The 23,353-nt window shown below is 39.4% G+C and overlaps 1 protein-coding gene across 9 annotated transcripts in view; it reads left to right on the plus strand.

The window, feature by feature from the left end:
- The window catches only part of R3HDM1 (R3H domain containing 1), a 77,057-nt gene that overhangs the window by 36,020 nt on the left and 17,684 nt on the right, over nt 1–23,353 (plus strand). For 3 of the 9 annotated variants that reach the window (XM_056495991.1, XM_056495992.1, XM_056495993.1), the window contains exons 5-17: nt 97–186; nt 5,383–5,497; nt 7,541–7,619; nt 9,141–9,200; nt 9,282–9,422; nt 11,866–11,974; nt 12,071–12,166; nt 13,397–13,434; nt 13,517–13,567; nt 13,726–13,937; nt 16,531–16,788; nt 19,314–19,468; nt 20,839–20,940. In XM_056495991.1, the coding sequence (XP_056351966.1) occupies nt 97–186; nt 5,383–5,497; nt 7,541–7,619; nt 9,141–9,200; nt 9,282–9,422; nt 11,866–11,974; nt 12,071–12,166; nt 13,397–13,434; nt 13,517–13,567; nt 13,726–13,937; nt 16,531–16,788; nt 19,314–19,468; nt 20,839–20,940 (1,506 nt within the window). The remainder of the gene's footprint in view (nt 1–96; nt 187–5,382; nt 5,498–7,540; nt 7,620–9,140; nt 9,201–9,281; nt 9,423–11,865; nt 11,975–12,070; nt 12,167–13,396; nt 13,435–13,516; nt 13,568–13,725; nt 13,938–16,530; nt 16,789–19,313; nt 19,469–20,838; nt 20,941–23,353) is intronic. The other 6 variants (XM_056495995.1, XM_056496000.1, XM_056495996.1 and 3 more) reach the window with 3 other exon arrangements.

The following is a 23,353-nucleotide window of genomic DNA, read 5'->3' on the forward strand; positions in this document are numbered from 1 at the left end:
GTTTTTCATATAATGAATGAAAAAGATAACGGCTTATGGTATATTTATATTATCTTTTATAAGCCATATATTTTAATTTTACATACTTTCCTTTAGTCAAACACAAAGTTAAAGTTAGTTCGGAGCCTTGCTGTATGTGAAGAATATCCACCACCTCCCACAGCTGAAATATCACAGGACTTCCAGGTAAAAATCACCTTACTGAAGTTTCTGGAACAATTTCAAGTAACTCATTGTTCAAAAGAAAAATCTGTTGGGTATTCTTTAAACATATGGACACTATGTGGTTTTAGTTTTATTTTTTTTAAATACTGGTTTAATAGAGGTGATAATATCAGGTGCAGAACTTGCTGCTTTGTTTTTCTGCGCTATACTAGTTGATATCTGTGGACAGAAAGAAGGGTCTTGTCAGTTCTTTTAACTTTTTAGTCCAGCAGTACACTTGAGGGACTCTTAAAACTGCTTAAGTGCTGTCTGCAATCAGTAGGACAGAAACATTGTGATTAGTATGGAGCCTAATTTTTTGGCTTTTTATATTTTGAAAATGGAAACAATTGTAATTTCTGGTGTTGTAACTGAATTCCTGCATATTAGTCCCAATTTCAGGTAGCTGTGATACCTGCCTGAGGTATGTCTGAATTAATCTATTAAAATTATAGATCACACTTAGATGAAGTTCCTACATGCTGAACAAAGTCTGTAAAATTATTTTAGAAAATTTATACAAAATCCAAGTTTCCTGGCTTTACCTCTGTACTGGTCTATATTTTCAGAGCAAAACCCTACTGCTGGCTTTAGTTCTGTGCATGAGTGAGGGTCATCAAAATGCTGGTTTTGTTCATGCCTGTCAAAACAGAAATGGGCCCTTGCTGTTATTGAAAAGCTTCTAAACTGTGCTTTTGTGAAAATTCTCACTTTGCTTAAGAAGGAAGCAGTAGAAAGCAGGGTGTGAAGGGGTTTTGATGGAGAGGTGATAATTCAGTTCTGAGGAAAGATGGACATTGAGAGCTCATGTAGGGTTTTTGTCAAGCTAATTAATTTTTTTTTAGGTTTGGGGGCTTTTGTTCCTTTGGAAAAATAAAAAAAATTGTATATTTTAGGCTTTCAGTAATATACCAGAATTTGAAGTGTTGACTAGAGGAATTCAGAAACCAGGCCTGCTACCATGATGAAAATCTAAGTCATAGTTTGAAACAGGTTGCAGAGTAAAGGATTAAAAGCCAACAGAAAAGCTACTGATGTTTACAATGATTTACAGTCCTTTTGTAATGTTTCCCATAAGATAACAAAATAGACTGAGAGATCTGGTCAGGTTGAGTTGTTCAGTCTGAAGCAGTGAGGTTTAACTTTCTCAGTCTCTGTAACAAATTATAAGAAGACAGAAGCATGATTTGGTGGATTGACCATCCATGGTATATTTCCAACATGAGGCTTTAGGATTTTCCAACCACCAGTGCTACACAAGACCATGTGATGAATGGTTTAAAGCCAGACATTTATAAGGTGGCATTTGTGGCCAAGTCCTCTGGGAATCTGTCTCTAGCTCTGTGCTGCCAGGTGGCTCTTGAAAAGAATCCTTACAGCAGCAGGAGGCATGTCAAGGCTGCTTCTGCAGAATGAATTGAATTGTGTGATAATGTAAGTTTTTACAAAAGGAATACCAAAAGCAGATTGCCTTAAGAACAAAATTAGAGCTAGCTGTGAGTTTTCTTTGGGAGCAGTAATGTAAAGAAATGGCTTATGAATCCCAATAGCTGTGCAGAGAAATGATTGCGAGGACAAATTTAGTTCTTCCGTGGAGGGTGGAGAAATGTGTTGGAGAGTTAGAAGTGAGAATCTGTTACAAGTTCTGATGCTGGAGTGCACATCCTGTGGGGCACAGTCTCCCATGACCCTCTGTAACAACTCACACAGGCAATTTCTTCACCCGTTTTGCCTCCTTCCCAAACTATATTAAGGAAAGCATGGAGAAGCCCTTCATAAGTGCAATTAGGACTAATGTGTCTCTAGCCCCATACTCTGAAGCATTAATTGTGCTTGGGATGTGTGGGAGGTCCAGTGGCTCAGAGCCTGCCTTGCTCAGGTGTCTCTGGCAGCAGGAGAATCACCTCTGATGCTTCCCCTTCCTGGAAGAGTCACTGCTCCGTTGTATCCATGATTGCAACTAAAAAGTGGCTGCCAGTTTAGTGTTAATATGGATTCTAAAACAATTAAATTCAAGATAATGTTGCTGATGATATTTGAAAAACCACAATTTTCAATTATTAGAAAGCGTTAGCCTTGATAGGATGAAAAATATATGTACTTATCTGGCAGTGGTGTGAGTTTGGGGACAGCTCCGTGGTCTTGTCTGTGACTGTTCATCAGTCACCCCTTCACACCAGCAGCTCCAACAGGGTAAAATTCCTGACACAGGTTGGTGCAGGAGGCACTTAGCAATGCACCACTGGCTGCTTCTCCTTAGAAGGCTGTGATGGAAGAGGGTGACAGACCAAAGAAATTGTCTCAAGCAAAGCAATTTATTTTCTGATCTATGTTTCCATTTTCAATTGCAACATGAAGCAAGATACTGCTTCTTCCTTTGAAACCTAGATAAGAGCCTTGCCTATTTTTAATCCTTGTTAAAAAGCACTGGCAGTCCTACTAAAAGGTGCTGTGAAAATATGAGCTTAAAAATTTGTGAGAGGAAGAGCATAACTGTGATATGTTTGATCTTTTATAACACTAACTCTATATTCTCTTGCCATCACTTGCGTAAACATCAGGTTGTTCTGACTCTATGTTCCAATTCAAAGTACAAGCACTAGCAAAGGGTGATCCAGTTCAGCGCTCTTTAAGAAAGAGCTGTTTTCATATGAATGACAGTTATTATGAGTAAATAAACCTTCAGAAGGTTGAATTTTCTAAGTGGAATAAACTAACCCAATGGGGAGGGAGTGGGAGGAGAAGGCAAGGGCTGTAATGTTAATTTCTACTGACTTATGCTGGTTTTTCTGGTAAAAAGCCCATGCTTCTACAAATATTCTTACCTTTTCCCCAAATATGTTAAGCTGGCAGGATTTACCAGGTTTTGATGGTCTGGGGTGTTTTCCTGTTTGTTTGGCTTTTTCTTGTTTAATCAAAATTTGGTGACAATTTCTTCTTCTACAACACAGGTTTAGGGTGTGTGATCAGAGTTAGGGCAAGGAGTCTGTTCACTCCAAATGCCAGCAGAGACCTGCTGCAAACAGGGTGGAATTAGGAGAGTTTTATAGGGGAAGAGAAGTTAAAAGATTTTTCAGCAGCTTTCCAGTCAAGTAGGTCATATTTAATTAGATGCTACAGTTTTTATAGCATGAAATCACAAGAAAGTGCCCTTTGGTACCCAGTTCTGGTATATCACACTTTGAAGTAGAGCTGGTGGTAGTAGCTGTTCAGATGGTAATTCCTTTTTTTAGCTCTTGTTGGGGAAGGAAGTATGCAAATGATTACTTGCTGAGATCCTTTGACTAAACTGTTGCTGTATGCTTTACTTGGAATGAGTTTAGAAGTTGCTGTCACTTTTCTAGTGAAGAAACTTCAGACTACGAAAATTTCCTTAATTTACTGATAGTTTTGTAGAGTGTTATTGAAAAATGGAGGATAGCATATTGGTGAATCCAAGTCAGGAATAATTTCTTAGTAGGACAGAAACATTTCTTTCTCAAAGAAAGGCTACACAGGTAATGAATGGTGAGTATAGTGCATTTTGTAGTGACAAATAAATTGTTTATTTGAATTACACACAGGTTTATGAGGCAAGGAATGCAAAGACTTGTTCTGGGCTCCTTAAGGTTTGTAGCGAAGTGAATTCTCAAGACTAGGAAAGAATCAGATGACAGAGTTCCTTGCTGGTGACTGGGTATGGTATTTATCAGATGTGGTTATAGATCCTGTCCAAAGCTGAGAACTCTTCATGCTCACTGAGATGCTGCTTAAAGGGTGTTCATGAATTAGGAAGTCTAATTGAAGCATTTAGTGTGGGGAAAAGTCATAGTGAAAGGGAGAGCTGGTAAAACTGACCATTTTTTCCTTCATTTGAAGAAGTTGTTGCCCCAAAGCTGCAGGTGGGGACTGCTGTTGGAGCCAAGCCCAGGTGCTGCAGGGCTCCCACTGTGTTCCACTGGCACAGGCAGGAGTGGCTGCAGGCTGGGCACGTGAGCTGGCTCCAGCCTGGTGGATCCTGGCTAAATTTAACTCTGGCTGCATTCCATGGGTGAGATCAGGGCTGTGCAATGACACCAGAGCAGAGCTTAGTGCAAGAGCCTGGATGTGGGTAAGGATGGGTTTGAGGGAAGAGTGAGGACTTGTGTGGGAAAGGATTAAGGTGCAGGATAGGCAAGAGTGCATGGGAGCCTTTCTCTGGGCTGGGAAGGATTAGATATTCTCAGGAATGTGGAGGGGGCACATGGGCTCAGTTGGCATCTGGGGGAGCAGAACTAACACTGAGGGAATTAAAAGATGTCAGGGGAGTCTGGCTCTGACAGGACTGGGCCACTGCTCCCATGGGAATCCCTCAGGCACAGTGACCCCTCTGCTCCTGAACTCCTCAGCTCTGGCTGTCTGAATTGTGTTGGTCCTCCACCGACAACCTCCTGAAACAGTAAAGGGACATGAAAAACAAACTGCAGTCTTGCACTGTTCAGGGTATTTAGGGGACCATTAGGTCACTAATTTCAGAGGGAAACTGTTTGCTGTATTTGAGAAACAGGTTTTATGATAGTTCACCTACTGGTACAAAATCATGGATTTTGAGGTGATTGCACACAGAGTTGGTCTATCAAAATACACAGAAGTTATGAAACTAAGCCTTGATGACAGATCTGCAAACTTTGCCCTGATATATTGTACTGTAAATATTTCCCCTTTTTTGTGGATCTGGAAATTCTGGTCTGTCTTACAAAGTTTTGTTTTGTTTTTTCTTGGTATGAGCCAAATCAAAACTTGAAACAAGATTTTACAGTCAAGAACTGTGAAGAATGGGGAGGAAGAAAACATTGTCGATGAGACATGACTTAAAAATATAGAGACACTATAAAGTTTATACATCTGAAAAAACAGAATATTTTCTTACCTGTATGAAATAAGATACTTTGAATTCATTTGCAATGGCATTCAGGGCCTGGAAGTGGGTATAAATTCTAAAATGTCTGTGGTCCTTTCTATGCCTTCTCTGTGCTTTCTGATTTACTGATAAATAATTTTGTTGTGCGGTCACATGGAACACATGTGGAATCAGAATATGTAAACAATTTTTTTGTTGTTGTAGCTTCATTATTTTGCAGGTAATATAGTACAGACCAGTTCTCCTGCAGCTATTGTTTGAAATAATCTGTGTGGTGACTGATTTTTACTTTTTGACAGGAGAAGATTCAGATCCAGTTGTCACAGTCTTTTGAAAAAGAAGAAAAACCTGCAAAGGATGAATCAGAAAAGGAAAAATCCAGTGATAAACTGTCCAGAAAAATGTTATCAAGAGGTTTGCTATCTCTCCTTGTGCTATTGCTTTATTTTTTAATTTTTTTTTTTTTTTTGCAAATGAAGCAGATAGATCAGACGCCTTTGAACTGGTGAAGGAATTGGTCCCTGAGGAAAGAGAGCCTTAGAGACTTCATCAAACACTGCAGCAAATGCTTTTCCTTTCTGTCCTGCCTGTGCAGAGCAGCTTAATAAACAGCTGTGTTGTCTCAGTTGTGTCCAAGTGCTCTTTAAGGTGACTTTGAGTCAGTGGAAGCTCCTGTGTTGTTCCTGGGCTTTGTTGTTACAGGTCTTATGAAACTGAAGTAAAAGTGGCACAGCTCCCTTTGTACTTTTTCTGATCCTCATTCAACAGGCATCAGTGTTCTCCTTTGTTTATTTTACTTTTGATAGAATCTAGAATTTTTCAGTAAAGTTTTGGAGTGGGGGTAGAACTACATAAATAAAAAGGGAAGTATTATGTTTTCAGTTAAATATTCCTGCATTTTGGATTAAAGTTACAGTCTATGCGCTGAAAATCTTTGGGTTTTAATTTGAAAGCGAGCTGTGAAATCAGTGACATAAACCAGTTTTTGTCCGTGCTGCCTAGTGCCTCCTACAGGTAGAAGACTTTATGCATTGAAGTTGGCAAATCATTTTACAGCTCTTGCTTTAATTACCCAGAGTGTTTACCTAAATATCTTAGATCAGACAGAATATAGGAAATACCTTTAGAGCTGAAATTCTTTTTGACACAAGTGGCACTTGTTCATTTCATATCCCACAATTCCATAAGGCATTCCTCATGTGAAATTTCAATCCAGCTTGTCCCATCTGGCAGCTAGGTATTTGTGAAATAAAAAGCACTGGGATGGAGAGCTTAACCTGCATTTATAAATATCTGTCTTTGAAATGCCTTAAATACCACCCCCAAATACCCAACAGGTAATGATTTACAACAGGGAGGTTGAGAGCAAAGTGACAAAATGCCTGTAGTAGAGGTGGATGTTTGAATTCCACCACTCTCTCCTCTGAAGGTTAATTACTTCCCAATATAGGATGTGCCAAAATAGAAAATTATGGAATTTTAGCATCAGTTCTAGTAATTATAACTAAATCATTGCTCACTTGCAAATTAGAAAAATTGAAGTAAATAATTACTGAATCCTGAACATTTTTACCAGGGATAGCCTTTTTTTTTGCCTTTTCCTGTACAGAATCAAAAGTAATTCCAAGCCATAAATGCTCAGACTTGCTTGCTTTCATTCAAACTCTCTGAGCAGCTGGAAGAGCTGGGACCTGGACATAAGTTTGAGTTGTGCCTAACTAAGTTGAGACTAAGCTAATACATAAGTAGTTCTTGGAATAAGTAGTTCTAATTCTAAAAATACTGTTCCAGCACCTGTTGATTTGAATCCTAGTACCTGGAACCCAAAGGTGCTCTTGTAAGGAAAGATTTGGGGTTAAATCATTCCTTTCAGTGACAGATTTTAGGGGATGGTTATGTAACTGAATACTTAATTTCACTGAAATCAGAAAAGGAGGACGAAAGTTGAGACTTCCTTTTGAAAACATCTAAACATGATGTTATGCAAACAAAGCCCAGCAGAACAAGGATTTTTAGTAATGCAAAGCACCACCTTGTGAAGGTTAAACTGTTACATTCTGAATTACAAAATTTCCTTGGGCAACATCCAGTAGTTGAGTAGATGGGCTGCTGCTGCTCCACAGATGTGTGCACACGCTGCAGTGTGGGATGGTGAGGAAATGTGGCAGGCTGATGGAAATCAGATCTCTCAGGGCGATTACCTGCTTCACAACATTCAGCCAGTTGTTAACAGTGGTGTTACTGAAACTTCTGTATAACCCTTGAATTAGTGGATAGTGGTGGTGGGTTTTCTGCTTTGTTTTTGACTTGTGGGCCTTTTTCCTGGAAACTGGAAGCATTTAGTTTTGTCAATAATGTACTTAATATTTATGTCAATCCATATATAATATGTTCAGCAATAATTGGAAAACACCTTCTTCAGAAGTGTAATTTTGCTCTCTTCCCCCTCACCCTTAGATTCCAGCCAGGAGTATACAGATTCCACTGGTATAGATCTTCATGAATTTTTAGTAAATACATTAAAAAACAATCCCAGGTAAGAATCAGTAATGTAAATTTCCTTTATGTTTTTCTTTCTTCTTGTTGCCTGAGGTGTCACATTACCTGTTTTTTTTGTTTGTGGTTTGTTTGTTTGTTTTCCCCTTTTATATGTCTAACCCACCATGTCAGTTATTCAGGGTGAGATTCTGTTGCACAGACTGTTTAAAACACCACTGTATTTGGTTTGCTTTTTCAGCAGAGGTTCAGGACATTGAAGTGGTTTAAATGCTTTTAATGTTTAATATGCAAATAATGTGTTCAGTCTATGTGAAATTCTCTCCCTGAAGGGGCTTCAGTACATTATCTGTAAACCTTGTACTGTCATAGCACCTGCTTGTTAGAGACCAAACTGCCTTCTCTGACTCTCATCTGTCTTGCACTGAATTTATTGATAAAGGCATTTTTTAAGCTGTACCATATATAACTGTAGTTCGAGATTCTCATTCTGCACACCAGAAACCAAATGTGACCTAATCTGAGTCCATCATTTGTTAGCAACAGAGCTGACCTGGTTCTGTTGCTCTGACGTTTGCAGTCCGTCCCTGTCTTGTTTGTTCTTTCCCTCACTAGAGTTTTGTGCTGGCTTTGTGGCTATAGTACAAGGCAAGAAATTAACTTTGTGCAATTGTGCTCTGCCACAAAAGCTGTTTCGCTGCCATTTGTTACTCATTCATATTATAGGTAGGACTTCCAATGTGATAATTTATTTGGATTCCATTTTATTCAGAAAAATGTGACATGAGCCATAATATGGCCAAAGCCATAATTCTGTAGAGTAAAATTAGAAAGCACAGATCTCTGTGAGACTCTTAGTAGGGTGGTTCCTGTTTGAAGCCATGAAGCATCGCAGTGGAAATAAGGAATTGTAGGTGAGGATCTCCAGGGGGTTCCATGTACAGTGACTGGGAAGCTTAGTTACTTGATGTGCACAAATGATGAACTCTATACCACTGGATTTTGTTCCATCCTAATAGTTAATTAGAACCAGTGCAAGCAGTTTCAAGAACAGTGTTCCTTTCTACCACCTTGAGTTTTAGTTTTTTTTATCTCTAATACGTCAGCACATTGCCACATGTGGCAGCCTTAAGCCCTTGGTTGTTGGTGGTGTGCCCCATCACTTTCTCAGTGATGCCCTGATGTGCTTCACAATCCAAGGGCCAGCTGAGGCCTCTGCACATCTCCCTGCCCACACCAACCAACAAGGAACAGCCTCAGCACTGCTTTTCCTTCTGGAGCCTGTCTTCTCCATGACTGCACTTGCTGCTGAGCCTCCTGGGCAGGGACTTCTTGGAGGATCTGTGTACTCCGATATCTGAGATCATGTTTTACTAGGCAGGCTCAATACAAAACAGTAAAAAAAGCATACTTTGTTCTAAAAATTCTGCATTTGACATCTGCTGGTCCTATTTCCAGTCTGCCACCTTTGATCACAGCTCTGATCTGTGTATTCTTAAGATGAATACAACTGCAGTTATTGGAGTGTCTCATATGTGAGTTGCTGTGTTTTTATTTTCAGGGACAGAATGATGCTGCTGAAATTAGAACAGGAAATTTTAGATTTCATTGGTAATAATGAGTAAGTACTGTACTCTCATAGGAAAAAAGAATTCAAGAGTGTTCCTGTTTATTTAATAAAGCTACTATTCCTTTCTTCCAGAGTACCAAGAAAAAAGTTTCCCCCAATGACATCTTACCATAGAATGCTGTTGCACAGGGTAGCTGCTTACTTTGGATTAGAGCACAACGTGGACCAGAGTGGGAAGTCAGTCATAGTAAATAAAACTAGCAATACAAGAATGTAAGTGTCAAAGCCTTGAAAAACCCTTATGATTTGTAGCTCTAACACCTGGGATGTGTGAGGCTGTAGCAGGTGAGGTCTGTCTCCTCACTGGGAGCAGGCATCAAGGAGAGGTAGTTGAGAGCTCTTTACTGTTCATGTTCTTGCTATTTCATGTTTGAATTCTTTTGGGGAAAGAAGGATATTATCTCTAAGTTAAGAATTTTTGTTACTTTTCTAGCAGAGATGCATTGCTAATTTTGTTTCTGTGAAATATGAATTTATAGCAACTGTTTATTTGTTTAAAGATTTACACCAGTAAAGTGTACAAAGTGCATTCTTTGTTTCGTTTGGATAGCAGAGCCAGCTCTTATCTTAGAACGAGGTCATTTCTAATTTGGTGAAGGGAGGGGACTTGCACAACTGTGGCTTTTGTATTGTTAAATTCTACTGGGAAAATTCAGCTGTTCTTCTGTTGGAATAATATTGCTTACAGATCTCTCATGGCCTTACAAATAAATATAGCAGAGAAGACAGACATCAGTGGAGATGTCAACCAGGTTAACAAGCTATGGTGTGCTGCTTTACTGTGAGGGCTGGGGAATTCTTGGCGAAACCCCTAGGAAAGTTCATATTGCCAAGAAGGTAGCACTGGGGCCACAGCAACTCTGAAATCTGTGCAGAATTGAGGTTTTCATTCAAGGGACCCAGCTGTTCTCTCCATCCTCTGCACTTGCTCTGTCTGCTCATTCTCTCTCAAAAAGACAAAGGTCTAATGTGTTGACATATTTATGCCACTTAGTTTCTAGTTTTAACTTAGAGCATTTGCCTGACACCATTTTTTGTTGATCTTGCATGTGAAAACAGGAGTTTACAGTGCCTGCATTCTAATCTCAGTGTCTAGGTACACACTCTTTGTGGCTTCGAGAGAAAAAAAATCTAATTATCCACCATATTTTAGAGTCAGTAGGACTGAAATGATATGCCACACTGAAATTTCACTTAAGTGAACAGTTTCTCCTCAGAAGTTTAGAAATATATAGGGCCTAAATGTCTCTTGAATACTTGTTTTATTTATGTATGTGTTTTTGCTTTGGCTGTACAATCTATATCTGAATTGACCTAGAAAGCCAAACATTTCAAATCTGTTGCCTTTGCATCTACCAGCATCTCTAGACTGAAGTCTAGCACTTCAGTCTAGCACTTCAACTGTGGAATAAGAATTAATAAAGATTATATAATTTTTATGCTTTAAAATTTTTTTTCAACCATATTTAAATAGCTTATGACCTCTGGAAGCCCCTGTAGATATAGTTACTAATTAGCAGGCATTTCATCTAACCTGCAGACATAAAGATTCTTGATGTTTTCAATATTCTTATTTTAAATCGCTTTGGATATAAAATAAGAATTTAGAAAGAAAACCTTGGAGATCTGCTCCATGTGGAATAAAGCCAAACTTACCTTTTCCTCATAGGCAGGTTCGCGGCTCCCTCGCCGAGCAGGGATGTTGCTGACATCAACCACCCAGTGCACACTGGCACGTCTCAGTGGAGTGGGAGTTGGTGATTGCAGGGCAGTAAATTCAGAGACCTTTAAAAGAAAGAGGTAAGACAGTCTAAAGGTTCTCTGAAATGCCTGCTAATTATGTTAGGGCATCCAGTACCCAATAGGCAGGGCTGGCTGTTTCATAGAAAAAGCTCCCCTGACTCCACCCAGAACTCCTAGGTAATGATAAATAACAATAGAGAAGAGCATACATTTATTCTGTCCTCTATTAGATAACTATTTCCTGATTGTCTGAGCTCTTCTCTTACGATAGCAGTAGTTTTATTATTCAGGTACTTGGTATTTCTCTTTAATAATAAGGATTTGCAAAATACCACTTATTTCTTTCACAAAGTAGATGAAATATCAAAGCAATATTTATAATCTGTTTCTTCACTCTCTCCCTATGACTGTCTGAAGCTCTTGCTTGCTTGCATTATGCTGTTCTTCTCTTACTCATTTCTACTTAATTTTGTTTTAGAAGTTTCTAAGTTTCAGTGCTCTCTTCTCTACCTTCTTTCTTCTGTTTTCCCTTGAAATGAACTCTGAGGTATTGCGGCTCTAGCGGCAAACACCTGTCTTCACTTCCGTGCATGCCCAAAATCCATTGCATGGCACCAGTTGGGATTCAAAAGCACTTCTGATTCCCCAAGGGCATGTGGTTTGCTTCCCACGTTAATTGGAAGTTGCAGCAGAAGCTTTGAAGGAGGAAGAGGTTTTTAAAGGCAGGTTTGTTATGCCTCAGGACATGACTTGCAGCTCATCTTTTTTGTTGCCCAGACAGCCAAAATCTATTATTTCAGTTACAGTATTAAGTATATTTTAAATTACTCTTGAATATATTCCACTTTCTTCCACTTTGTGTACGGTGTGTTTACAAATCCATAAATATTTTCTTTGTAACAACTTTTCTCAGACCTGACCAAAAGTTTTGTGAGCATATAAAGGATGAGAAGAGTGATGACTTCCAGAAGCGGTACATCCTTAAGAGAGATAACTCTAGTTTAGATAAAGATGACAACCAGGTAAAGCACACGTGGCTTATTTCTTCCACCTGCTGTGTTTGACTGTGCATTCTTACTGTTTTCCTGTGTAAATTGACACTGTACCACTTAATTTAGATGAGAATACGATTAAAAGATGACAGAAGAAGTAAATCCATAGAAGAACGTGAAGAAGAATATCAGAGAGCTAGAGAAAGGATATTTGCACAAGATGTATGTATCAAAACCAGTCTGGCACTGTTTTCTATGAATGCTTCAGACACATACATGCACAGTTGGTTTTCCAGGAAATTTTCTGTTTCTGAATCACACTGAGCAGATAAGAAAAAGAGTGTGGCCTGAGTGAGTTTTAAATGATATTGCAGTTACTGAGAAATCTTCTGTTTTCTCCAATTGCTGCTGTATGAAACTCAAACAACCCAAGAATTACTGAAGAGAGTGCTCTAGCATTACCTAGTGCAATGTATTTCCCCCCTTTGCATTGTTTTGCCCCTCACTGCAATTTAAGTTAGAGTTTTGGTACTGCAACCATTTCAGTTGCTCAGAGCAATAATTAGAAGAAAAAACCCCAAGCAAATTAAAAAACAAAGAAATTCTGTTCTTGCTTGTCTCTATAGCAACCACATTATGAGTAAAATGATTTGAGGTTCCATATGTGAAATTCCTGTCAGGAATCTCACAATCTAATCTCCTGCCTGGAGATACTCTGCAGGACAACATTATAGGCTACAATTCAATTGCAAGTAGTGATTATATTGAGTAAACAGAACAAATATGTCTTTAAAAATATGTGTTACTTTTAATAATCCACTTGACATTTTATCTATAACTCTTGCACATCCAAAACCAGATTCTGAAGAGTATTAAATTAAGTTTTCCTTTTGCATCTTAATTTTCTATGTATTACACCTTTAGAAGCTTTGTGCCAGATGTTGGGAGTCACAGTCAAGGATAACATAATGTGAGTCAGGAGCAACCTTTTTGGTTCTGTTCCCTGTGCTCTGTGCATACCCAGACTGGTAGCCAGGGCACTGAGCAATTCCTGCAGCAGCAGTGGCCTCTCCCCCTACGCCCTTCCCAGCAGAAGACAAGGCAGCTCAGGTGCTGTGACAGCCCTGGGGATCACACACCAGCTGCAAGTGACAGAAGGCACCGAAGGCCAAGAGAAGAACCATAATTCAGAAAAAGTCTAATAGAAACCTACAGAGCAGCATTGTAACAATCCTCATGCTGACTTTGATTTCCTGTACATAGGCCTTTTTATACTGTCTTGTTTTCTCATGGAAATTATTCACCAAGAGGTAAAGTTTTTCAGGCAGCTTAATATAAAGAGGGTCCTGTAGAAGTCTGTGTATAGCGCAGAAGACTCCAGATTGTTTTGTGTTTTGTAGTAGGGGTTCTTGATGCCATTTATATTAATTTCTGCACTTCTTTGCCCCTCAGTCCCTGTGTTCCCAAGAGAATTATTTCACTGATAAAAGGTAAGAAAACTTGCTGTTTAATTCTGTTTTGTCTTCCTATTTTCTTAATAAATATTAAGCTATCTTATTAAAATGTCAACAGAATCCAGGAGGAAGAAACTAATAGTACACAACAAAGACGACAGATACTTAGGTATTTGATGCTTCCTTTTAAAAAAACAAAACCCAAAGTATTCTGCATGTATTTACCCTTCCTTTCTTGTTTTTTGCTTTTTTGCTTTTTGTTTTTTTTTTCTTTTCCCTTATTTTGCAAGCGCTGCTTGTGCTGAAAGTTGAGTTTGTGACTTGCAGAATCAATAAGGAGGCATCGGGGAGATCGGCCAACAGCCACCAGAGCAGCACGGAGACGGAGCCGCGGCCCTGGAGCAGCACCGACTCCGACAGCTCCCTGCGCAACCTGAAGCCCGCGGTCACCAAGGCCAGCAGCTTCAGCGGCATCTCGGTGCTGAGCCGCGGCGACAGCTCTGGCAGCAGCAAGAGCACGGGCAGGCTGTCCAAGACAGGTACAGCAGCCTGGGGCAGGCTCTGGGGGCTGAGCCCCGTGGGCCTGGCAGGTGTTGGGGTGGGGTACATCCCATTCCCTCGGGATACAGGGGCTGCACACACAGCCCTAGAGCAGAACGGGACAAATGGGGTGAATGCTTCTGGCTTTGGAAGGAGAACTTTCAAGTGCATTGTAGATGGCTTGAAGTTCAGTGCCTTTCATGTCATGCAAAGGGTTTGAAAACTTTTTTTACCAGAAATATTTTTGTATAGAATATTTGGAGTTCAGCTCTTTGGTTCTAGTGGGGCAAAGCTGCATTTCACAGTCTTAGGAAACTCTGCAGTGCTGTCCTAGCTCAGTTGCAACAGCATTAAAGCCTATTAATTATTAAATAATTATTTAAATTATTTAATTATTTAAATTATTATTAAATAGTTATTTATTAACTAATAAGTTTAAGTTATTTTTATTATGTTCTCTTTCTTTTCTTGAATTAAAATGAATACGGCTAAAATGCTTACTTAATTTTTAGATGCTGAGAAATTAGGTCAGTGAAGCAAAGTGTACTGTTTAATTTTAAGATTTAAAAATGTGGGAGAAAAATACTCATGAGAGTCAGGGTTTCAAAGGGTGTTAACTTATAATTAATGTGAAAACAAAATCTCAGAAAATATGGGAATAAACCTTCTGTGGGTCAAAAATGAAATGTAGCAAATATTTGTATTTCAAATGCCAACATAATTTAATCCAGTTGCTAATCTGTGGAGAGTTTTGGCACTTGTAATACATAGGTGGGTTGGTGGTGGCTGCTTCAGAATTTGCAGAACTGTAAAAAAGCAGAATATAATTGCTTGCCTTATTAATATTGGCTTTGATCTTATTTATAAAACTGGTTTCTAATGAGGATCTATCTAAATTTTTTGCTTTTCCTTAGATCACCACTACCTTTTAAGTAAATGGCCACACTGCTATATTTTAATGCAGTAAAACAGTAACAAATTCTGTTTGTCTGTGTTTTATACAAGTATAAAACAACCCACAACATTTCAAGGTACTTGACTGTGAAATTGTGCCATCATTTGGAGTGATGCTATTTGGCACAGCTTGAAAATAAACTGCAGCCTGACTATAAAATACATTCTTAGAAATCTTAATTGGCTAAATTTCAAGAACATAAACGGATTCTTAAAATTTTTGCTGGAAGCTTTATTTTGGCATTCTAAGAGTTTGGACATTCAAGGTTTGGAATGCCCACCTTGATGGTTGTTGCTTCATGCAGTTTCAGGTTGTGGTGATTTGGCACATGTTGAGCTTGGGTTTGTTCACACTGTTCAGGGATGTAATTGGTTCTGGTTATAATGGCTTCAGCCTCATCTCTCTGCATAATCTAGAAGTGAACACACTTGGAAATTAATCCAAGTAACTGTGCTCAGGCAATGATGGTTTTACAGAGCTGGGATGTTCTGTCTCACCCAGTTTACAATTAATAGCTTTGATTTCACTTCATTCAGCCATAAAAAAGGCCAATGCTTCAAGCTATGCTTTCTTCTTAAACACAAATTGAAGGGTTACAATTAGCTACTTTTATAAGGGATTGCAAAGTAACTTCAAGCAGTACATAAATTCCATCAGAGTAGTTTTTGAGTCTTGCATTTTCTTCTAGATTGTATAGAGGCTACTAATGCAGTTTGTAAATTTAAACAACTATATTCTGTTTCCAAGTATTCCAAGTATCATACATTTCTTATTAAGTCTTTGCTAAACTGTGTACCTAAAGCTCCAGGTGTCAAGTGACCTGGGAACAGCAGTTCCACAGACCTCTCCCTACTGGACTTGTGGAATATTTCTTTTGGCTGCCTTGGCTTTCAGGAAGCTCAGGGTCTGGTTCTCCACTGCCTTGCAATGTTTATAGTAATTCATAGATACAAAACGAGTACTGATTTCAATTGGCTATTTCATACTACTTTGAAATTTGAATTGTTGCACAAAGCCAAGCTAAAGCTACCATCTTACCCTCATTTCATTTTTTCTAACTATATTCTTGATTTCAGCCTGCAGATTGTCAGAGGCAGTGTTGAGGGTTTTAGTGTAGTGCAAATTGTCCTGCAGGTGAGTCAGAAGATCTGACCCCAGCAGTGGAAAGAAACTGGCCCTTGCTTGCATGCAGGCTGTATCTGCCGGACATGAGGCTTTAGCTGGCAAATCCACAGGGACAATGAATGGGGCCCTGCAGATGCATTCCCTGCACAGCTGCAGGAGCTGGGGCTGGGAGTTCACCACCTCAGTGCATCTAATCCACCATTTTGGAGTAATGACCAACCACTTCCATGAATTCTGGAGGTACAGATACACATTTTCTGACCAGAAAACCAAGCTAGATATGAAAACCTTACTTTGCAGTGCAAAGCAGTGCTGAATTGGCCCTTGGTTCACAAAAGGGACTTGCTGTGGTGTTCCAGGGGAGATGGAGGGGGAATCCATTGACAAGGCTGCTGTTGAACAATGTGCTTAATGCTGAGCTTTCAGGGTGAACACTTGCAAGTGTATATTTTAAAGTGAGTTTGATTTTACTGTCTCCGGGTAAAACCAATTTCTCATTACTCCTTTCCTAGGTTCAGAGTCTTCTAGTAGTGTAGGGTCCTCCACAGGTTCTCTCTCTCACAGCCAGCAGCCTCTTCCAGTGCCAGCTCTAAGCCAGCCCTCCCCTGGCACGCCTGCCGTGTATCCAACTGTCAGCTCTAGTAACTCTCTTTCCTTTGACGGTGGCATGAGCGGGCAAGTGGCACCTGCTGCTAGCAGTAGCTTCTTTCTGCTTCCCTTGGAAGCAGCGGGCATCCCGCCTGGCAGTGTGCTGGTCAACCCTCAAACAGGTTGGTACATGCTTGGGGGTGTCTCTGTTACACTGGGGAACTTGGAAAAAAATGCACGAGTGTTTGCATAAGACTTCATGTCAGTATTGTCCTTTGTCCTTTATTTTTCTCTTTATTTTTTTAATGTGGTTGTGTTTGTTCAATGCACGTAATTTAACAAGGAGGCATGACTGGAGGATCAAAGGAATGAGTAAACTCACATGATTTTCTCTAGAAGAGTTTTAACTTACATGTAAAATTTTAATGAGTGACTTGCATAAAATATGAAAATCATATGATTTACTATCCAGAACACAGAATAACTTAATTGTTTCAGCTTTTTTCAGAAGAGGAAAATATCTTTTCCAGTGCTACTATAAAACCGTTTCAGTGAGGGGATAGATGCTGAGAAAGGATTTATATTGATTTGAAAATTTATCATCTTTTTTCCTTGATGCAACATACCCATGTCTCTATACTCAGTGCTGAGTTAATACAAGTGAAAGAAAGGAGCACAGGATGTAATGCTGTTTCTAAACTTCTCCTTGTCACTTTAAAACAGGATTAAATTGGTGTTGGTGTAATTGGCCAATACTGGTGTTTTTAGTAAGTAGTAGGTAATTGATACTTCATAATGTAGATGCAAGGAGATCTGTAATAAATTGTCTGGATTAAATACTGAGTTAGCATTCTCAGGGCAAACTTTTACTTACAAATTAGGTAATCCTGAAAATTTTAATTTACCTTTTATGTAAAAGATCTTAATTTTAGGAAATTATATATTTTAATTTTAGTATAATGATTTGTTTTCATTGTAGAAAATACTTCAGGATATATTTACCATCATTCTGTAGATGGACTTGATTATGTTTGAATAGAAGTGCACCTGATGTTTGAAGCAAAATGTTTCTCATTGGTGTTGTTAAAATGATCATGTAGTAAATAATTTCTTTAACTAGAATGTATGACATTGGAATAGATAAATTCCTCTTTTTCCTTAATACAACTCAATTGTTAAAAATTTGGTTACAAACGAGTTGCTGCAGGACTTAATTTTCTTAGATAGCCATTGGATTTGGAGGAGAATGTATTTTCATCTTAGAGCTAAGTTCATTAGTAGTCTTTCATAATTCTGTTAATGTCTAATGAGCTTGTTATAGAAGACAAAGAACACTTTGAGAGCAAGGAACATTTAGGTGCAGATAAACTTTGACTTCCAATGTATTCAAATCATCGTATTCTGTAATTGTTCCTCTGGCTTTATTGTTCCAATGCTAGCCAAAGCAGAGATTGGTTCCTCAGAGTTTCTCATAGAGGATTCTGTACTTGGCAATTAGGAAGAGACAGTTCTTACTCAGCCACTACAAGAAATAAGTGAAGATTAGCAGGAAGTAGTAGATGGAAATTAAGAAAATCTGAGTCCCTATTGATGTGAACATTCCCAATTCTTGAGTGTTAAAGAGAAATCTATTCAGCTCAGTTAAGTATCACCTGATAAGCTGCAGTCCTGCTTTAGCTTCTTTTTGCAACTCTGTTCATGCTCCCTCTGTGTCTGCCATGAATTCCCCAGTCCTTTCTTCAGTAACTCTTTATGTTGGGCAGTTTGATATAAGTATGATGGGCCCAAGAAGTCTGGAGGAGCATTAGTCTGCTTTGACAGGGTGCAAAGGCTTTAGGCTCAGTTTAAACCTTTCTGGAAAGGATAAGAGTATCTTCAAATCAGAGAACAGAAAAATTTGCATCAGTGGTGGGCAGAATAAGGCAGTGCAGGACATGTGTCACTAAGCAGGTAGGCACAGGTCCTTGCCAGCCAGGCTGCTGTTCCTTTGATTTGTTTTAGTTTTTTTCCAACCAGGTACAAAAAGAAAGCACTGGTGGTTTTTTTTTTTGTTTGTTTGTTTTGTTTTTGTTTTTGTTTTGTTTTGTTTTTTGTAATTTACTTTTATGGAGTTTGTTTTTCAATTATTTTCATTGGTCCATTGCTGTAATATTGAGGTTGCAAATTATTAAATAGGAGAATAAGTCTGTTATTTATTTTTAAAGCTAAAAGCCAATTAATCTAAGAGTATGGGAAGAGAGTCATGGAAATACCAGGGCAGCTATTGTTTTGTATAATTTTCAAAAAAATATTTGCCTTTAAGCTCTCCTGTGTTCTGACTGGTTTTCAAATTGATTTAAGGAGATGAATTTTTAAAAGATACTTAAAATGGTATTTTAGTAGGATTTTCCTTTACTACTCCTGTCATATTCAATCTACCTGATTAAAAATCAAGTTTCAAGATGAGTAGGATATAAGAAATTTTTATGTGTGTTCACTGTGTAAAGACTGAGGTGTCTTTGTTTAGTTTAAGTATTTTCAGTTTTATCTGCATGTAGTCATTGCTGTTACAGTTGTGGCATTTGGCATGAATGTGTCATATAAAGCAGTATGACTTCACTTATTTTTCAGTTTTGTTATTGTACTCATTTTGCCTGCTGTAAGTGTATTAGCCTGTTCCCTCCCAGCAGAGGTGGTGCAGCTGGTTGTGTTTGTTGTCTCCCCTCAGGCCAGCCGTTCCTCAACCCCGACGGCACTCCGGTTGTGTACAACCCGCCCCTGCCTCAGCAGCCTGCAAGGACCCAAGTGCCTGGAGCTGCCCCTCAGCCAGCCCTGCCCAGCCCTGCCCAGCACCAGCCCGGAGCCAGCCCCGTCCTCTCACAGGTGCACTTGTCAAACACGTGCTCAGGGACACCGTGGCTCTCACTCGCCTCTGGCAACAGGGACAGGGGGTTATTGCTTCTCCTGCAGTGGCTGGGAGCAGCAGTCACACAGATAAGGGTACCTGGGCCTTGTCCCTCACAGTCCTCAGAACTAGCAGCTCTGCTCATACCCTGAGCATGGTAGGCAGCCTTTTCTTAAAAATACTGAGGAATTTTAGTATGAAAATACTCTGTTAACAAGAACAAGAGGTTCTGCACTGTAGAGTTACCCAGGCATTAAGAGCAATATAGTTTGCAGCTGGGAAGAGAGTTAATCCAACTGGAACCTTAGGTTTCTAGTCTTAGGGTTGTTTCTCAGCCAGATGAATTCCTGGCTGTACAGCACAAGCAGGAGTCATGGCACAGAAGGAGTAGCTCAGGACTGGTACAGCATGAACAACTCATGAATAGCACTGCAGTCTGTTCGGCTCACAAAACCACACGCACAAGGACAGGATGTATTTTATCCTTGTCTTGTACAACACTTTAGTAAAACAGGCCAGAATAAAGACTGCCCCAGCCCTCAAAGAAGAAAAGCAAAATGTATGGGCAGGAGAAGGGAGGGTCCTGCCTCTCCACAGCAGCTATTTCAGGCACCAAGGTACTGGCTGTAGTCTCCTGTGGTATTTTCAGATGGTTCTTAAATTTTATGAAAAAGTTATTTATAGAACTTCATCTAAACCTTTTACCTTTGTTTGTTTGTTTTCCCTGTTTAAACCTGTTCAGATAGCTGGATATGCCACAATAGAGCTGGTCTGATTTGAAAAAGGTCTCATTTCTGCTCTTTCTAATTCACAGAAGTGTGTATGTAATATTTGCCATTTTCTTCACCAATTTTCTACTAAATCTCTGATTACCTTCTCAATGGATGCTGGAATTAAACCTGCATGAAATACTATGAGCAATGATAACTATCTAGAGAAAATATTTTAGTATTGTTGAAAAAATGAAAGTAGTATATTTGAATCCATGGTTAATAGTAAATTCATTCTGCCTTTAGATGCTTTGAAAGAGCTTGTGTTTAAAATGCATGTGGAGTTTTTAGTCTCTCTGAAGGAAACAGTAAATGTTAAATAAAAGCAATTGCTGACATAGCTAATATAGTGTATTACAAAGCAATGGATGTCTTTTGGGAGACTGAGATATTCAGAGTTACTTCTGTTTTCGTTCTATGCAATCTTAAGCTTAAGAAAAAAGAAGTATCTATTTTGTTAATGGGAGTGGAGCAAGTTGCTCTTTTGGAGCATAGATGCTTTTCTCTGTTACAAAAGACTTGTTTTCACTTCTCTTACTGTGGTGTTAACCTTGTTCATAACCCTGTTATTTCTGCAGCCTCTGCGTGCTCTGCAGCCCTCCTCCCAGCCTGTCCAGTACTCTGCAGTGTCGTACCCACCCCCGCTCCTGCCAGCCTCCTCTGCACAGCAATACTCTGTGGTATTACACCTTCTCTTCTCTGCTCCCTGCACTGCCTCATCTCTGCTGCCTGCTGACCTTTGCTTGCCTGTTGGAGTGCTCTGTGATACCAGGGTAGTGACTGGCTCTCGATCACAGTGACACAGCACCTGAGTGCTCAAGACGGGAACATTTCATGTTCAGCAGGAATATGTGCAAATAAGGCTATATCTGTAAATCTCTATATTTTGAGATGCATTATTTCCCTTTACCTTTGTAAAGGAAAGTTTTCAGTGCTGTTTCATTAGCCAGTCAGTATCTTTTTATGTTTCTGGATTAACCTCTTTCCATTGTTTCTCATTGTTTCCATGTCTGCTCACTCTTCTGCTGAACCTTAATACATTATGAGGGATCAGCTAGTCTGATTTTTTACTGGTTACCTTTTTGTAGCCTGTTCGGTAGAACTTTCAACACTCCCACTTCTCTAGTATCCATTGTTTAATAAGTAGAAGCTGGAAATAAAGTATCTATCTAAAACCGGGGGAGGGGGGAAATAAGAAGAAAAGCTGCACAAAGTGAAACTGAAACTTAGTAAAGGAGAGTTGTTATCCAAGGGAGAATCTGACCTAGAGTCCAGGTCAAAGTGTGCTCTGATACTTTACTGAGTGCATGTTTGTGTTGGGTTTATTTGGCAAGGTTTTGGAGCATGGAGCTGCAGGGATAGCTTCTGGGAGAAGAGACTGGGAGCTGCCCCATGTTGGGCAGAGCCCATTTCAGGTGGCTCCAGGGCTGACACTGCACAGCCCAAGCCGAGTCAGTCATGTACACTGGTGGCACTTCTCAGTGTTCTTAGGAAAGGGTATGAGAGGAAGGAGAAACAACTCTGCAGATATCAAGGCCAGAGGGAGGAAAGCAAGGAGGTGCTCCAGGTGCTGGGGAGGAGACTCTTGTGAAGCAGATTCTCTCCTTGAAGTGCATGGTGGAGTAGATATCCACCCTGCAGCCCTTGGGACATCCCAGAGGTGCTCTAAAGGAAGCTGGAGTATTCAGGAGCAGGTTTCCTGCTAGGACCCATACTAGGGCATTCCACTCTTGAAGGACTTCAGCCTTTGGGAAGAACCCACATTGAAGAGGTTTGTGAAGGATGGTATCCCATGGGTGGGACCCCATCCTGGAGCAGAAGAGTGAGGAGGAAGAAGCAGTAGAGACATGACCGGGAACCAATCACAAGCCCCATTCTCCATCCCTTGTGATACTTGGAGGAGGACGTAGATGATTTGGGAGTGCAGTTGTATCTGGGAAGAAGCAGAGAGGTTGAGAGAAGTGGGTTTTAGTTCTGTTTTTATTTCTCACTATCCAACTCTGTTTAATTGCCATAAATAAATTTAATCTTCCTGTGGTGATAATTGGTGAATAATTTTCCTGTCCTTTTCGTGATCCATAAGACTTTCGTCATATTTTCTCCCTCTGTATCGCTAAGGATGAGAGGAAGGATGGAATGAGTGATCTGGGGGATACTTTGGAGCCTGCTAAGGTTAACCCATCACAGTGTTGTACAATAGCTAATTTTCAACATTAATCAGAAATTTCTTATAATAAATACAGTTTTAGCTGAATCCAGTAGGGATGTTGCTTCTGAAGTTAATTGAGAGTTTGAATAGGTGCTAAAGCAGAGAAGGAAACTCCTTTCTGTTTGTGGCAATTTTAAAGCATTTCACATTCAGGAAATAGGTTCCAATACTAAGTGCCTTGGTAGTTTGAAGCATTTATTCCTGCTGATGATAACTTATGTAACACAGTGAAAAGGATTGATGTAGCTGATACCAGGAGAATGCTTTCTACACTTATTGGGAATGCCATGTTCCAGGGCCGAATCCTGCTTGTACCATACCAGTCACTGTCACAAAGTGACCAGGTCAGACTCTACTTACACTGGTAGTGTAACAGAAATTAGTGTGGTTTGGCTTAGCTTTATCCTTCAGATATATTTAGAGCTAAGATAACTCACATCTCTTCAATCCCAGGATTTGGAAAAGCAGAATGTAAAATACAATGTAGTTGCATTTAATGGGCTCCATTAAGGAATTAAATACCAAAGTCAGATTATTATCTAATGAAAATAAGGCTTTTTAAAATGTACTAAATACTGAAGGTACACTAAATTGAGTTTTAAGTGCAAATTCATATTTCCGGCAGTAATTAATAATATCATTAGCCTGGAAACTAAAAAAATCATAACATCATAAAATGTGAATGTAGCTAATCAGTAAAAGATGGAGCTTGCACTTACTTTTTCTTGATTAATTCCTGTCTGCAGGATGATCTAAGACCATGAAATAGTTTTAATGTTTCCTGCATGTTTGGAGAGTCCACTTTCCAAGTATGAACCAAATCTTCCTGTTTAGCGAAAAAAAGCAATACTAGTTAGTGATCACTTCCAATTTTCAGATGTGGC

This window comes from Oenanthe melanoleuca, chromosome 7 (genome assembly GCF_029582105.1).
Source record: "Oenanthe melanoleuca isolate GR-GAL-2019-014 chromosome 7, OMel1.0, whole genome shotgun sequence".
NCBI classification, from domain to species: Eukaryota; Metazoa; Chordata; class Aves; order Passeriformes; family Muscicapidae; genus Oenanthe; species Oenanthe melanoleuca.